We start from the raw sequence: 17,949 nt of genomic DNA, 5'->3' as shown, positions 1-17,949 counted from the left end.
CCATATATTTTTAACTCCCGGCAATGATAATTCGGACTCTCTGAATACTCGCATTCAATTTTGACCAAAAAAAAAAAAACACACACACACACACATTCAAATCAGACTCTCAAAACACTTTCAGGTTTTCGTAGGTCGGAGATATAATATATACACACATTAGAGGGTTATAGGCATGTCTGTCAAGTCTGTGTTTGCACACACATGGTTATGTTTCTTACAATGAGTGAGATCTATGTTATCCATTATGATTCTATGATAAAAGGATTTTGTGGCATAATTGTATTTTATGTATTTTTTAAAGTGAAGGGTGATGTTCGAGTCTCTAACAAAATAAAGTGGTTATTCGTAAAGTGGAAAGTAGGTATTCGCAATGTGAATAATGAAGTTTGAGTCGAACAAAATAAATTTGTGAATAATGAAGTTTGAGTCGAACAAAATAAATTTGTAAAGTGAATGTGTGTTTGTTACCAAATGAAAATAATATATAAAATTTTATGGCCCCAAGAAGTTCAATATATATTATATACACTAAGAAATTCAAAATTTGATTTTTTTTATTTATTAATTATATATATATTTTTAATTCTCTTGTTTAATCCAGCATTGTTTGATGCTTGCTAAAAGTCATACAAGCTTGTAATTATTTTGTTAAGCGTTGACCACTTGGTGAACTTTTAAATAAGGAAAATGCTATACTCTACTAATTTAGATTTGTGATTTTATATCGAATTATGTAGTTTAGCTTATTCCTTCGTGTATTTTAAAAGTATTTTTTTTTTTTTCATATAGGAAAGAGAAAAAAAATAGTAAAATTTATCATTATAGAATCTAAACCTTAAATAATTCTATAATTCTATACCCTAAATAATTCAATAATTTTCTTTACTAATATTTTCTTGCTTTTCTTTACTAATATTTTCTTGGTAGATATATTCTATTAATTAAATTTTTAAATAATTAAAATTATAAACTATAATTTTTTATTATGAATGAGTGATCTCTTTCTAGTAAATAAAAACATTAATTTACATAATTTACTTGAAGCTTTTTATAATTATATTTTAATTCAATATTTTCGGTTAAATTTTAAAGAGATACCTAATATATATATATATATAGAAGTTGAGAAAGTGAAGAAGAGAATGAAAAATATTAGTAAAGAAAAGCAAATTATAAATATATAAAAAAAAAAAATCAGTGTGATTTTTCGTTTCTACCTTTTCCTTCAATTTGTTTAGTTTATTAAAGTAGGAAATACAAATGTATAAAATAATAAAGTGTAATATGCATTAAACTAAAAAAAAAAATTCATATTTTTTTTAGTTATCCCACGTTAGATTAAAAAATGTGTAACACTGCTCAATAAATAATCATGTTAACATATTGATGAAATTAATTGTCATTTTTCACAGATTTGTAATAACTTTTGTGTATAATGCTTTTTTGTTTAGTTTATTTTTTAATGTTTACATTTTAGTAAACAAAGTTTCCAAAAGTATTTTTATTAAATTAACCAAAAAAAAAAATTTAAACATGCTTTCTTTTATTACTTTTCTTAGTTAAATTAACTTTTATTTCTTTGACTTTATAATTTTATATTTAAAAACTTTATAATTTTATATTTAAAAAGTTAAAAGTAAAATTGTAAGCTTACTTATATGATTCAAAGTTCAAAACACACATGCGTCACAAGACTCACAAGGGATCTTAAGGGATCTTTATCTGATTAATAATCAAAATCCTCTCTCGGATATATATTTTGTTCTGTATTGTTTCATTATCCAACTTCATAACATTTGGGTTTTGTTTGTTTTCACGTAAGATATTTTTATTTTTAGATAATATATATTTATTATTTTTACTTTTTTGATATTTGATAAAGATCTGGATTGAGGTAAAAGTTAAGTCAATCAGACGGGACGTTAAAATAATTTATCAAAAATTAATAAAAAATTATTTTTGTTAAGTTTTAATAACAAATATAATAATCAAATATCAAAAAATAAAAAATATATATTTTACATTCAAACAAACAGAATCTTATTTTAAAATTTTATAACTTTAAATAGTAAATTTTACAGCATTTATTAGTGAGTTTAAATTGGTAAAATTTAACCTTTTAAAATGATAGAATTTTTAAAAAAATGTGATAAAATTGCAATGTAAAGTATCACGGGGAAAAGTGTCCCGAATAAAATTAACATCCGCGTGTGAAGAACAACTCCCAAACATGTACTGTGTTACCAATTATTGATTTCAGGATATAAATGTGAGGATCTTAGATTAACGGCTGGAAAGGTGTCAAGATTAATGACTAATATAAAGAGTTATCAGTGTTACTAGGGGTGCACACTGGTTTGGTACGGTTCTTGAACAAACTGGAACCATTCCTAACAGTTACTAATATAAATATAGAGCATGATGTGAGATATTAATTGTCGAATTGGCATGTTTTGGTGTCAAAATATGTCTGAATGAGTTGTAATTTTTGTTTCATTTTGTGAATTTTGATGTAGGAAGTGGAACAACAGCGATAGTCAATATAGCGTTCAATTTTGATTCAGTTGGGAACATAAAAAAAGAATATTGGTGGGGACACGTTATTTTTACCATTGGTGAGTTTTGATGCCACACCAGAACCGGTCGCACTTCACGCAACTAGTTGCGTCCATTGTTTTCCAAACAATGTTTCTGAATAAAATCTCGCTAGCATAGCGGAACCAGTTTTGAAAAGGTAACTCATTGCCACTACGAAACCGGACGGTTCAACCAGTTGCATTAGTTGTCTCCTAAGTTGTTGAATTTTACACTGGTCTTGCAAAAACGGTTGTGGCTAACAGAATAGGGCTAATCACATATCAGATTGGTTTGGTTTTGGATAAAGTTCAATCCAATCCGGTCCCTACAGATTGGTGAAATTTGAAACCGAACTGATCTGTAGGGACCTTCAATCCGAACCAAACCGATCCGTGAAAGAACGGATCGGATCGGTTCGGTTTACACAGATTGGGATTTTCAAACAGCCTCATATGATTACACTTTATTGCCATTAAAATCTCATTTTAGTAATTAAAAACTTGTAATGACACTTTGGTGACCTAGGTTAACTTAAAGTTTTAAGTAATGAATTAAAAAAATAGAAATACAGTAAATATATATATAGTTATGTATATAATATATTAATATATAACTGAGGAAACCTAATCGGTTCGGTTAACGGATCGAATCGGTTTTTCCAGAGCCCAATCCGTTAATTGAACCGCCAATAGCGGATTGCTATTTTTCTAAATTATCACCGAACCATGATATCTGAAAACCGAACCGAAACACACGGATCGGATTGGTTCGTACCGGATTGACGGATTATTTGCTCACTGCAACGAAACCGTTGCATTGTTCTGAAACCAATCTAGATTTGTAATTCTAGTCCAACTTGATTTCCTTTTTTATCAGTTTTTGGGAGATGTCTTTGCACGAATTTTACTTGGTTTCCAAGTATTTTTAGGTCTTCCTAACATCTATATAATATCTTTTTATTCCTAAATTTTTATAGCTTTTCAGATAAAAATTTCACATAATTTAGAGATATTTTTATTCAAAAAATTAAATCTGATTTTGTCTTTAAGAGCACGCACGATAATGTTTCAAGTTGATGTTCTCAGTCTGATCGGAGTTCAAGCATATTGAAAAATTAGTCAATTCCGTTCAGAAAAATAGGGTTTCTATTTGTCTTCAACAAATTCAGAATTTGAAGAAAATGAGGAATCAATTGAACTACGAAGAGGTCAGAGTATTTGTGTAGTGTTCATGATCTACCAGCAACCCTTCTACAAGAATTGAAGAGTAAGTCTGGAGTTTACAGCAATCAAATGGGGACCCGCGAGATGGGGACTCGCGAGAGTAAACTTGGGATGTTCAACAACTACTAATTCTTGATAGATCGAAGTGAATGTGAGCTTTATTGTATTTGTTTCGTCGGATTTTTTCCAACTAAGGTTTCCACACAAAAAAATTCGGTGTCATCTCTCAAACTTTATTTACTTTATTTGCATTTTATATTTGTTTTGTGGATTTGCTTTTAGTTTTATTTCGATAAAATTAAAATAAAAAAATAAGAAAAAATGAGCAAGGAAAACCTTTTCACCCATCTAGGTTATTTTTAATACAAAATTTCACATCCATTCCGCAGAGCATATAGGGATGGCAAATCCTCATACCTGGCGGGTCCCCGCCCCACCCCGCCCTGTTTATGGCGGGTTTGGGGACCCATTCATGTAAATGGGGAGGAGATGGAGATTGTATTTGAAACCCCGGCGGGGAATGGGGTGGGGGCGGGAGAGGGTAACCCCGCCTGCCCCTTTTATAATGCATTTTTACAAAATTGCTATTACATGTTATAAAATATTATTAAATTACATAACTATATATATAATATTTTTACTTCTGAAAGTGAAACCCTAGATCATAGAGAGAAAAAACAGCATAGAGAAAAAAACTTAGTCGCTGTGCATCAAACATCTGATCATGTTTTAAATTGTTATAATTATGCTGAAATTTTATTAAATTATTAGGTTGAAAAATATTATGGATGTGTTGATTTTGTTGAAGTTGAATTGGAACTTAAAAAATGTTATGCGGAGCAGGACGGGGACGGGGGCTAATGTGGCGGGGCGGGGCGGGGCGGGACGGGGAGGGGGGATGGGGTTGAAAATTAAACGGGTATGGGGGCAAGGATGGGAGTAAAAATTTTGACCGGGAATGGAGATGGGAAATGAGATCCCCGCCCTGCCCTATTACCATCCCTAAAAGCATACATGAGAGAACATGCATTTATATATATATATTTATGTCTGTCTATATTACAATTTGGATGGAGAGATTTTACATGAATATTCTTTTAATAGGATTACTCAACATATATCAATGTATTTTGAAAAATTTACAGTCAAAAGTATATATATTAGTAATTATATAATTAAAAAATAATATATACAATTAGTAGTTCGGTTTCGGTTCTAGAGCCTGGAACTAAAATTTAATTGAAAATTGACTGTTACAAAATTTTGAAATCGGAACCAAAACACCTGTTCAATCCGGTTCCCATTGATTCTCTTACTCTACCGATCCTTTATGCATCCATGAGTATCATAACCTATAATCTAAGTAGCCTTGGACACTAACGTAATAACATAATAACACTAACATAAACTCGACTAATAATTATTAGTACATTATCAGCATCATTGCGTTAATAATATATGAATGGGATTGCCAACATAAATATATATATATATATATATATATATATATATATATATATATATATTTCAATCCTTCTTTCTATTACATAATTACATGTCATTGTATCTATTACAGTATTTTTAACTATTTTTAATAACTTTGTTCCATGTTAATTTTAGTCATTCTTTTTGTTTATTACCTTTTATGGTTGATTGAGGCATCTCTAGATCTGGATGCAAATAATCTAAGTCTATTTTCTACACTTTTTTCAATAATAAATTCATAATTTATATATTTATTAAGTAAGAGAGTTAAAAACTTTAATTAATTTATAATCTCTAGTACTAAATTTACATAAATTAGAAGATGAAACTTTTTTTAATATAAAAAGTACGAAATTTATTATATTAAAGGACAATATATTATCACTATCCTTCCATATAACCATAAAAAATGTATATCTAAAAAAATAAATTTTAATTTTGAATTCGTCCCCTACGGCCCCAAGTATCGGTCCCACGCTACTTGGGCTGGAAGGTTATATTTTATTAATTTCTTAAACCCCCATATGTGTGTATATATAGAGAGAGAAAGAGCGATGAGTGAGAAAGACTTACCAAAAACAACAGATGACAAAGGAAGAGACCTTTTGTTGTTAAACCCGACTCTGTTACTTGCTCCCCAATCCGTTTACCCATACTTTCACAAAACTCAAAACCCTCCAATGGCGGCCGAGATTGACAACTCGACTTCTTCAAAAAAGAAAAGAAAACGCAGAATAGTGGATGATCACCCAAAGCGAGATCAAAAAGTTGAAGTAATGTCGCCTTATTTAAGTTTTTCCTTCTTTTTTTTCGTGTTAAAATATTGAAGAAAATCGTTATTTCACGTCCCGGAATGAAAATAGAGCCCTCTTTGTTTTTGATTTCATTGGGTTGCGTTTTTTGGTTGTAATTTCGGAGTTTGTGCCTATTGAGTTTCGTTTAATTTTGTTTCCCTTTATTTGTTTATTTACAATAATTTCAGTCTTTATTGCCTTTCTTTTCTTGCCTATCAATAGATTGTGAAGTTTCCAAGATTGTTTTTTCTTTGATTTTACTTACATTGTGGCCTTGTACAGTCTCTGTTTTTATCATTTTCTAAAGTCTATTTTTGGTTTATTCATAGTTGTGTATGCAGTGATTAATATGGGATTATATAGATTTAGTAATTTTTGGGTTTTAATAAATCTTTCTTTTTTCTTTAATAGTAGTAGTGTACATGCACATAGAGTTATGGGTTTGATTTTTATTTACTTTGGGTATATATAGATTTTACTGTGTATGTAAGGTTATGGGTTTGATTAATGCTTTATTTTTTTTTATAAGATTTTGGGTTTTAGCCAATCAGGTTGTGGGTTTGATTAATGTTTTCTTTTTTATGATATATAGAGTTCAGGTAATGCTTGTTTGTGTTTTAAGGATTTTCCCATATAACGTGTGAAATTTGTGCAGGTAAGGAGTGTTGAAGAGGGGTTTCAGGGGTCTTGGCACTCTGCAACTGTGATTGCCTGCCAAGGTCAGGCACTTCAAATCCAATACGACCATATTTTATGCAATGATGGTTCAGAAAATCTCATTGAAACAGTTCCTTCTATAGTTGATGGGGTAGTCCCTGCCAACAGGACATCCTCTAACCATCGTGCCTTGATAAGGCCATTGCCACCTCCGCTTCGTTTTGAGAAATGGTGTCTTCATTATGGAAAGTGTGTTGATGTGTATTACGAGGAGGCTTGGTGGGAAGGTGTGATTTTAGACCACGAAGATGGTTGTGAGAACCGGCAGATTTTCTTTCCAGATATTGGTGATGCAATGACGTTTAAAATTGAGATGTTACGGATTACTCAGGATTGGGATGAGTATACTGGAGATTGGAAGCCTCGTGGGAATTGGTTATTACTTGAGGTGCTTGAAGATATCCAAAAAGAGTGGCCCCTTCAAGTTTCTGCAAGGCAAATTTGGTATGATATGCGGGGAAATAAAGGTTTTATTAAGCTTAAGGAATGGACTTCTTTCGCGAGAAATATCTGGAAAGATTTGGTGACTCAAGTTATTATTGATAATTTAAATCTAACTCACCAATTTTTACTTAAATTGGACTCTTCAGAAGACCTGGTAGAGGAATCCCAGCAGGCATTGGAATTATCTGAACCTGCTTGTGATGTTATACCGAATCCTCAAGCAGATTTGGGTAACTCTCTTGCTGTTGTACCAATTGAAAATGATGGCTCAGTGACCAAAATGCAGCCTAGTGATCTACATAATGCAAACGTTCCACCTGTTGAAGGTGACATTGATTGGAATGGTTTGGCATCAATTATTGAGGATTGTAGTCTGGATGTGAGTCCCTTGATGAACTCAAAAATGCCCTGCCTTGAAGAAACGTTATGTTCACCCCCTCCGGGTTTTTCTCTTTTATCTTTCAATCCAGATGAATATTCGGGGATCAGCTCCAATACCAACAGTGAGGGATTCTCTAGTACCAGTTCTAAAACACCCAAAAGGATGCTCACATCTCCTACGCGAAAAAGCTGTTATATGTGGCTACCTGCAGGAGATGACTTGGTTGCTGGAACTGAATATTGCCCAGATACAGTTGCTGAATACAATCTTTTATCTAATTCTAATACAAGGCCTTCAACTGCTTTAATACAAAGAGTTAGGAAACATCTTGCATATCTGGGCTGGAAAATTAAGTTTAGGAGAGAGAAAGGAATACAGAGACTACGTTACACCTCACCTGATGGGAAATGTTACTATTCACTTCGCAAGCTGTGCCAGGAGTTGAGAGAATCTTCATTGGAGGTTGTCTCTCTAAATTCTCACGATGACAAGGGAATTTCTTTTGCTGCACCCAATTGTCCTTCCTCATCTATGCTTGCCGAACAGCTGTTGTTGAAGGGAGAATCTATTGTGCATTCTACTTCCGATGTACCTATTATTGAATCTGATTCTTGCCCTCAAGCAGTAATGGACTATTATTGTTCACTTGCATTCAAGGATAAGAATCATCACCACAGACTGCGGAAAGGTGCACGTAACGAGTTGCAATTCTATGCAAAGAAGCACCTTGCATCTGATGGGTGGTCCGTCTGGTACGTTAGGAAGAGAACCAAAATGGAATTGCGGTACAAATCACCAAGTGGGAGGATTTACTATTCTCTTCTAACGGCCTGCAAAGCCTGTATAGATGAAAGAGGTTTCTCAGATTTTGGTGCTTCTACCTGTAGACCAAGGCAAAATACAAATGCCAATGAGGAAACTGAGGCCCAGTTAGCTGGTGAATCTTCTGCATTAATTGATATTGAGTTTCGTGGAGATTTGGTACCACTGAATGTGTCGTCTGAAAAGTGGTCAAGGGATTCTTCTGGGATATCATTTTCAAGGAAACTTAGTAAATTAAAAGCCCGAGGACTTAGAAAACTTCGAAAAAATAGAGAGAATGGCAACCTGCATTTTCCATCTAACTTGCTTGAAATGATCGATCAAAATGTTGGCTCTCCAAAGCCGAAGAAAGGAAAGAAATCTAAGTTTTTGATCAAATTAAGAGATGACGGTAATGTTGATCGTCCAATTCGTGTGCTGCGATCTAGAAAAAGAGCCCGGCAGCCGGTGGTTTCTTCCGACAACCCTCGAACTGTATTGTCTTGGTTAATAGATAACAATGTGGTGTTGCCTAGGGCAAAAGTACATTACCATAGCAGAAATGATCATTCTCCAATGGCAGAAGGGCGAATAACTCGTCATGGGATCAAGTGCAATTGTTGCCAAAAAGTTTTCTCTCTTAAGAAATTTGAAGCTCATGCTGGTAGCACTAATCACCAACCATCTGCCAATATTTTTTTAGAGGATGGAAGGTCTTTGTTAGAATGTCAGATGCAATTGAAACGTGAAAATTGTAAAAAAAGCTTTGTGATAGAACCTAATGTGAAAAAGGGTAAGCGGCATCAGAGCACAAATGACTACATATGTTCTGTTTGTCACGATGGGGGTGAACTAATTTTATGTGATCAATGTCCATCATCATTCCATGCATATTGCCTTGGTTTGAAGGTTAGAGGCTTTGATTCTTGTGTTGAATTGGTTTTTTCTTTTCTTTTCAAAGAATAAATATGAATTATTATTTTGAGTTTTGATGTTGGACTATATTTTGTTGTTTATTTAGGATGTACCAGATGGCGACTGGTTCTGCCCATCATGCTGTTGTGGAATTTGTGGCCAAAGCAGATTCAACAGAGACACTGAACAGTTTCTGGATAATAGTGTTCTCATTTGTGCTCAGTGCGAGCATCAGTGTGCGTTAACTATATACTTCCTGTACATGTGTTATATCACGCAAAAATGTGTAAAATATAATCTACACCTGTGCAACTTCACCCATATTGAATACATTTCTGATTAATTAATCAATTTGATGCAGATCATGTTGGATGCTTAAGAAAAAGAGGTCTCATAAAGCTGGAGAGATATTCTAAAGGAAATTGGTTTTGCAATAGAAAATGTGAACAGGTATTTCAAACCTCTCCTTTTCTAGATAGAAGTCTGGTTTAATACTCTAAAAAAGTATTTCACATTGACTGACATATGTCTTTTTCAGAAGAACCACTTTCTTTATCTTCATGCAATTAAAAAATTAGAACCATGTGAATAACCTTTTCTACATTTGCTTCAGCTATAGTTGATTTGATCAATATGGACGATAATTTTGCTAAAATTGATAATGCTAAGCTTTTGGATTGAGAGAAATGGTAGAATTCATGGTTCCACTTGTAGAGAACCATGTATGCTTGCTAAATTTATTGTTTGGGAAGTCTTGGATGTCTTGGGGGTATGCCTCCAAGATGTCATCTTATAGGAGTTTGTTTTATGTATCTTAGTGCAACAAGGGTTTAGCCTTTCGTTTATTTTATCCCTATTCTGTAGGGCTATGCTTGTTGTTGTGAGGGTCTGCTCTCACTTTCTTTTCTTTTTTTTGTACCAATATTATTTTTCTATAATTTTTTGTCTTCATTTAGGGAAAAAAAGAGAGATAATTCTAAGCTTTTTCTTTCATTTTCTGTTCTGTCATGTCTCTCTCTATTTTTTCCCCGGTTTCCTACAAAAATGTGTAGCCAGTCTCAGTTTGCAGTCTCCAGCTATTTATGTAAAGGAAGAAGAGTAGAAACTAATCTAGTTTATAATATTTGTTACCAAACTTACCATGAACATATGCATATATATATATATATATATATATATATATAGAGGGAGAGAGAGAGAGAGAGATATTGTGGTTTGGTTTTTTTTCAGATAAAGGGGTTTGAATTTTGAAGTCGAGCTGATGGTTGCTCTTTCACTAACGACTCTGGCTTTTGTACATTATCTTTGAATTTCACTACTCTAGTTTTGTGGAACTACCTTAGGTTTAGGTCGGATATTTAAATGAAAGAAGCAAAGGATGAAATGTTAGTAATGGGGTTTTGACCTCTTTGAGGAGAGTTCAGTTGCAACTGGGAAATAAGCATTCAAGTAATCTTTCAGTCTGTAGCCACCATAAGTCTTCAAAAACTCAACTTATAAAGATGTCAAGACTTTGCAAAGAAACTCTGTTAGTATAACTTTTTTGTAGAAGGTGTCAATCCTTATATTACAATGATCCAGCATAGCCTCTTTGTAGCATCTCTCATTGGAAAAGTAAATGTTTAGTGTTTCTAAAGGTGCAAATATTATTATTTATTTATTTCAAGGCTATTGAAAGCTTTCAGCCCATTGCAATTGCATGTTTTCAATTTTATATGCCATTTATTATGTGATTTTAATTTTAATATTATGTTAGACGCATAGGAAACAAAGTTCTCCATTTGGTCTGTGAGATTTAAAAGGTTAAGATCATAAAATGACGGTTGTGATGGAGTACATGTGCTATTATCTGATGGTTCATCGACATTTTGAGTCTTTAATGAATTACATTGTAATAAAACTCAAGTTTAGAAAGCATATGTGGAAATGTGCTTACTTGATTGTGATTGTTTGTAATATATAAATTTGTAAATGCATGAGAAACATTAGTATATTGTGATTGGTGGATTATTATTTTATTGATATAACCTCTTGAACATGACACTATATGTATGTTTTGAAGCTCTCGTGTCATTCTGCAGATATTTTTGGGCCTCTGCAAGCTTTTGGGAAAACCAGTTCCAGTGGGTGAAGATGATTTAACTTGGACTCTTTTGAAATACACGAAATGTGACAGTGATCATGATGCCTCTGACAATGAGGCCTTGACAGAGACTTACAGCAAGCTCAATGTTGCTCTTTGTGTGATGCATGAGGTTTTTAAGCCCATTAAGGAATCTCACACGAGGAGAGATCTCGTTGAAGATATCGTCTTCAGTAGATGGTGAGATAATCTAATTTCCAAATTCAGTTCTCTTCAATAATTTTTTTTTTTTTTTGCGTTTTATGTCTGTGTGTATTTGTGTGTGTGTGTGTAGGGAACATGACATTGTTTATATTATTACTCGATGAATATATTAAAGACATCTTTTAACAACTTAACCTCACACACACACACACATATATTTTGTTCGACTGTTGAACTAGAAAGTTATTCTATATTTTCTGATTTCCGTTTCATACCTGTGCTATTGATATTCCACCTATATCTTGTGTTCAAGTTATTTGTGGTTGTGGTTCCATAGATATTCTTTCTGTTCTGATATATCTTTTTTGAGTGGTATTTGACTGCATTGATGTTACTAACAGGAGTTGATTGCTTACTGCATGTTTATTCTTAGCTGTACTCAGAATTTTTCTTCTTTATTTTTCCTTTTTATTAATTGAAAAAAGTAGAACAAAACGTATGTTGTTTGCTCATTAGTAGAGATAAGTTGTCTACAAGACAACTGATTTTAACAAGTGATGGTTGCTCTATAGTGTCTATAATTTTCTTTTATTGCATGTTACTTTCCTTGTATTTCTCTGTCAGTATATCCTTGAGTAAGCCTTTTCTCTTTCTTATGTTTCCTCCGTCTTCTATTAGAAGTCTTTTTCATTTAAAAATATCAAAGCCTTTCCTCTTTCTTATGTTTCCTTCCTGTCTTCTATTAAAGTCTTTTTCATTAAAAAAATATGTGTCACTACGTCGTTGGTATTCTCTTCTAATTTTGACTATTAATCTGATGTCACTCATGACCCATAAATTTCTCCATGACTTTTTTCTTCTACCCGTTCCTAGCAATTTAACTTCCCACTTAAGCCCCTTCTCTAAGATACCAGATTACCTTCAACAATATCATCTACATGTACAAGGTTCCCAGATATGCAATGTTCTTATGATGTGTGTGGCCTATTATGACCGTAGGTTCTTGGTAATGTTATTTTTATTGAACTACATCTTTTCAAGTCATAATGATTTCCCTTATTACCAAGAGAAATTTAATTTTCTGAATGACTAGAAAACTTGCATGTATTATATTGGTCTTGATAAAAAGATATATTTGGTGAAATTTTTCGCTCAATTGGCATCTCATGGGTGTTTGCTGTTAGCTGGAGGTTAGATCACTACTTTTACTTGAGTCCATCTCATTTTAAACCTGTGATGTTTTTCCTTACACTGCTGTTGTTATATAAAGTTGGTGTGTGTGTGTGTGTGTGTGTGTTTTTTTTTCTTCTTTTTTTCCTAGTTGAAGTTGGTGTGTTTGTCCATGTCCTTTGATGATATTTTTATTTATTACTCAGAAGGCATACATCTTATTGCTCCAAACCTGATGGTAATAAATGGGAATTTTGCAGGTCAGAACTAAATCGTTTGAACTTCCGAGGGTTTTATACAGTCATTTTGGAGAGAAATGATGAATTGATTACGGTGGCTACTGTACGGTACTATACAATTACAGATCCATGATGAACTGCCTTGTCTTTTTTAGATTTTATGGTAATCTGAAAAGCTCTTCTTCTTCTTCTTCTTCTTCTTCTTCAGGATTTATGGAGGAAAGGTGGCAGAAGTACCGCTTGTTGGTACGCGGTTTCAATATCGCCGACGTGGAATGTGCCGAATCTTGATGAATGAGCTTGAAAGGGTAACCTTCTATATGTGTTTGTGCATATGTGGACTTGGGTCAGGGGAGGGAGTCATTGATATTATTATTTTTCTTTTCTAAATGAGTCCTTGATATTTATTGTTACTAAAATCTGAATTGATTTGAGTAGCAGCATTCCAATTTTGAAATGATGCAGACTGACCTTGAGATTTAGCCCCCCATATAAAAAATGTGATTAATCTAATCACATTATGTTACCTATCAGAGCAGTAAACTGTCCAAAAGGATGTAGAACTTTTGATACTTATGATGGTAGAAGAAGCCCTTTCACCTTTTTGAAATTTTGGTTTTCTGAAGTTGGGTGGGAATTTTTTTTTTTTCCCTGGGCTATTGCCTGTAATTTCTATATTTTAATCACTTGACTTGCTAATCTGTTTTTGTAATGATGAATTCTTGTAGTCATACTTTTCCTTGGAGTGACTAGTTTGTAAGCTTATTTCTTATCAAGTTATATATTTCCTAATGTTCTGTGGTAGAGGAATTTTATGATATAGAAGTCCTTTCATGATTATTCTTATCATTTTAATTTTTTATTTTTTTTTAAATTTATGTTATTTTCTGGATGTTATGAAATCCCAAGATATAAGATCTCCAATCTAGTTGATGTGGTTTCCATACGTAACGGAATTTCATTATATTAACTGTCATAGTCCTATTCTGGCAACTGAAGTAGTATTAGTAATATTCTTGGAAATGTTATAAACTGGAGGATTCACATCACCAGTACATCAGATAGGAACCTTTAGTATAAAACTATTAAGCTCTGAATTAATAGATTAGATATCCTCTATAATTTAGCCCCGCACGAGACATTGTGTAATTTTGGATGCCTGCTTCTTAAGCTCTGCATTTGTTGCAGTACTAAGCTTTATGAAGTAAAATTTAAGTGGAGAGATTAGTCATTCTATGATAGATTGAAAAGTTAATGATTTCTCTATAATTTGTTTATCAATGGACCAATACCCTAATCTAACAAGGCAGAGAATAAGGGAAAGTTATAAACAAGACACAAGGGGTTAAATCAAATAAGGATGGTGGAATTCCATGAATTTGTTGTACAGACACAACTTACAAATATAACATGTACCTTGTCCATTACTCACTATTGTTTTCCACTTTTGTTTTTCAGAAGCTCAGGGAATTAGGAGTGGAAAGGCTAGTTTTGCCCGCTGTTCCTAGTCTGCTACACACTTGGACTACTTCATTTGGTTTTTCAAGAATGATAGAATCTGAGAGATTTAACTTTCTGGATTATACTTTCCTCGATTTCCAGGGTACCGTCATGTGTCAGAAACTCATAATTAAGCCCCGTTACACAAAACTAAGTGCGCGAAGAGGTATGTTTCATGTCTCTTCCATTCAAATTGTAGAAAGGCTGTAACCATTTTACAAACTTTCTTTTATACTCTTATATTTCTTTATGCAGGAACCCAGCAAAAACTTTGTGATGGTATCAATGGAAGTTATAATATTGATTTGGATGGGAATAGTGCTGTTTCTGAAGTATTTCAAGCAGATCAAGTTGCGGAGAATGGAATTGTGGACCAAGGACTGGCTGAGTATGTCTCTCCTCTTGTTTCCTCAATTTTGTTATAACAATAAAGAATATATATGGGCTTAAACATGGAATTTGTAAATATAATAAAAAACACTCACCCAGAGAGTGACACTCAAGCACATAGTACTTGATTTGACTCAGGTTAGAAAGAAAGAATAAAGTTTCCATTTTGGGATTAGCAGTTATTGGTTCACTTAAATGTCATGATACCTCAGACGATGTGACATAGTCAGTTGGATGTAGTTATTAAATTATTGTAGAGAAGCATGACAAGTTAAAGGGTACAAGGAAATTTATTCAATAATATTTCTATTGCCCAAAAAAGACTCAGGAGATGTTGCCTGTGAATTATATTAGCACAAACCTCTACTTCACAGGACTTGGAGAAGAACCTTATTTCCGATCTCTTAAATATTATTAAATGCTAAATCCATCTAGCAACAATTTGTGCACATGTGTGGTTGTGCAATTGTGTTAAAAAAAAATGGATTACGCACCCTATGGATGCAGTAACTTATAATTTTTTTTTTTTTATTGGAATGTGTTTACGATTGCGAGTTTGTAAAAGTGATTCACCAAAATATCCTTTAATATATATAAAAAAATATTAAGAAACTTTCACCAGCACCACATTTTCAAGTTCCATGGTTTAAGAATCAATTATTTTATTCTATTTTACATGCTATAAATTACTTGGAGAATATAAAAATTAGAAGAGACTTTGCTTATGTAGGCATGCATACTTTTATATTGACACCAGTCATTGTTGCTAATTTTTTGAAAAAAATTATAAAACCATTATTATCTAACAAATAATGAATGATTTATATACTTAGGTGTTGCTTGACAAAAATTGAAAATTAAGTTCGAAAGTTTTAGAGCTGAATTTTAAGTGATGAATTTGTAAAATTTGAACTAATTGGTGTTGTTTGAAGTTTGAGAGACAGAAAAAAATAAAAAAAAAAATTTAAGTGTGAAAACCATCTAATTAACAATTCTATCATCAGCCATAGTGTGTCAATCTTGTAAACTGAAGGTATGCAGGTTACATGGACTAGTTATGTGTTCTGGTATAGGTAAAGTGTCAAATGATCGAATACCCTAATCAAGGACATTAGTGCAATGGCTAGAGATTCATATTTCATAAAATTCTTTTTTTTTTTAAATTTCAACTATAGTATAAGAAGACATTTTTACGTAATAGTGTATGCAATATGCGCAGCCAATTGTTTTGAAGTAAATCATGTAACAAGATAAGCATGATATATTAGTCTTATTTATAATTATGTAGGAAACTTGTATTATCATATATGCTTTTTGTACTTATGAGACATTTTTTATGCTAACCATACTAAGGCCTAGGTGAAGACTTTAAACCAGTCAACCTGCCTAGAACTCAATTAAAGCATTATTTTCATATTGTAATTGAGTTAAAGGCTGGTTGAAAAGGTTATGCTTTTTTTTCTTTTTTCTTTTTCTTTTTTAAAAAAAAAAAAAAATTTAATATTGGGATATGGAATAATGTAGTTCGTTAATAAATCCAGTGCTAGAATTCAGTTCCTCAATTGAAGTTGGTGATTCTTTCTATTTCATGCAGTTTTAGGTATTAAGAAGTAAAACTGTGTATGTTCTTAGTTAGTTGAGAAGGTGCTGGAAGGAATCCACCTGTAATAGAATGCATGAACAGACAATGTACCTCCTTTTGTAAATGTTGGATTTCTGAGATAGTTGGAAAGAAATATCTGTATTTGTTATATAGTTAATTACAAACTGTCTTCAAATTGTTGGTTTTATATTATTTTTTGGGGTCAGGGTCGGCTTGGGGGCTGCTAATTTTATATATTAACCTTGAAAGACAATTGAAGAAAGTAGGTCGGGTTATATGGTAAGTAGGTGGTGTTATATGGCCCACCTATCTAATTTGAGCTTCTAACCCCCATTGCAAAGAAAAACTGTATTTCCTTTTTCAAATACAATATTTTATAAATGCAAAAAAAAAAAAAAAAAAAAGGTAATAAATAAATTATAATATTTTGCTGAAAATGCTGATTAACTTAATTTACCATTGTGACTTTGGGCAGTATTGCTGGAGGCAATGGCAGTAATGTTGGCGCTGCTCCTATGGTGGTTCTGGTATTTGCACGTCTCCCGCACCATTTTTACATTAATTATATTATTTTCATTTAGTCTTGTGTCTTTTAGTAAATCGTCTGTTTGTTTCCAAATCCACAGGTGAGTCAATCGACTTCTCTCGAGTCCGTACCTTGCCAAAGTGAAATCAGTTTAGAATGCTCTGTTGAACATGCCGTTCACAAGGAAAGCGTCAACATTGGAAAAGGCCATTTAATGTGTTACAAGCGCAGGAGAAGGCTCTCAGCCTGCTAGAGATGACCCTTTCCCACATTACTAATTCCACTAATGACCATGTAAAAATGTGATTAATTGGATGGTGAGATGAGAATAGCCAATTGTGTTTGTGAGCTCTGAGTATCTGTTGAGTTAGTTGTTTTTTGGACATGGGAGCTCAAATTTTGCTTGATAAAGTGCAGATTCCTCCTTTGTAAAGCGTATAGGAGGAGGGGGGCTGCAGGATTTTGAGTCTCTATTTATCTTTTGTATATTCGGGTAGTTGCAGATACACATAAAGCTCCTTTTGGATTTTCTTTTGTGCACATAAAAGCAGTTTTTTCTAAATGAGATTTATCGATCTCCATGCTATGCCTTTCAGCTTCTTGATTGTTTTTTTTTTTTTTTTTTCTCCCCCTCCGATGGTGGATAAATAAAGTTTCAAAGTTTTCTCTACCAGGGATGAGCCATTGTGTTGAGAAAATAGAGTTTTATGTACAAGAGTGCTGTATTGAATCTTCTGATTGCTAATTTTACCTGCTTATTGTCAAATTGTTGGTTGAATTTGTTATCCATCTGGGCAGCGATGAATATTTACTTTGGGGTTATCCTAGTTTCATCGTTGGATCTTAGACACAATTAATTTATAGTTTTACTTATCAGACGAGAAGCTAATTGG

The 17,949-nt window shown here is 32.9% G+C and overlaps 1 protein-coding gene across 1 annotated transcript; it reads left to right on the top strand.

Moving 5' to 3' along the window:
* Nucleotides 1–6,719: 6,719 nt before the first annotated feature.
* Nucleotides 6,720–17,887, top strand: LOC132269703 (uncharacterized; the record flags this gene model as incomplete). The annotated part of the gene is made up of 10 exons (XM_059770960.1): nt 6,720–9,335; nt 9,448–9,577; nt 9,703–9,791; nt 11,423–11,664; nt 13,059–13,145; nt 13,246–13,345; nt 14,496–14,703; nt 14,793–14,925; nt 17,006–17,057; nt 17,157–17,887. Coding segments are annotated over 10 exons (3,810 nt in total), but the record flags the coding sequence as incomplete, so codon positions are not given.
* Nucleotides 17,888–17,949: the final 62 nt, after the last annotated feature.

Source organism: Cornus florida, unplaced genomic scaffold (assembly GCF_030987335.1).
Source record: "Cornus florida cultivar Cherokee Brave unplaced genomic scaffold, ASM3098733v1 CherokeeBrave_3.0.0_Hap2_Chr08, whole genome shotgun sequence".
NCBI classification, from domain to species: Eukaryota; Viridiplantae; Streptophyta; class Magnoliopsida; order Cornales; family Cornaceae; genus Cornus; species Cornus florida.
Note: the sequence above shows the minus strand (reverse complement) of the source record. Positions and strands in the feature narration are given on the sequence as shown.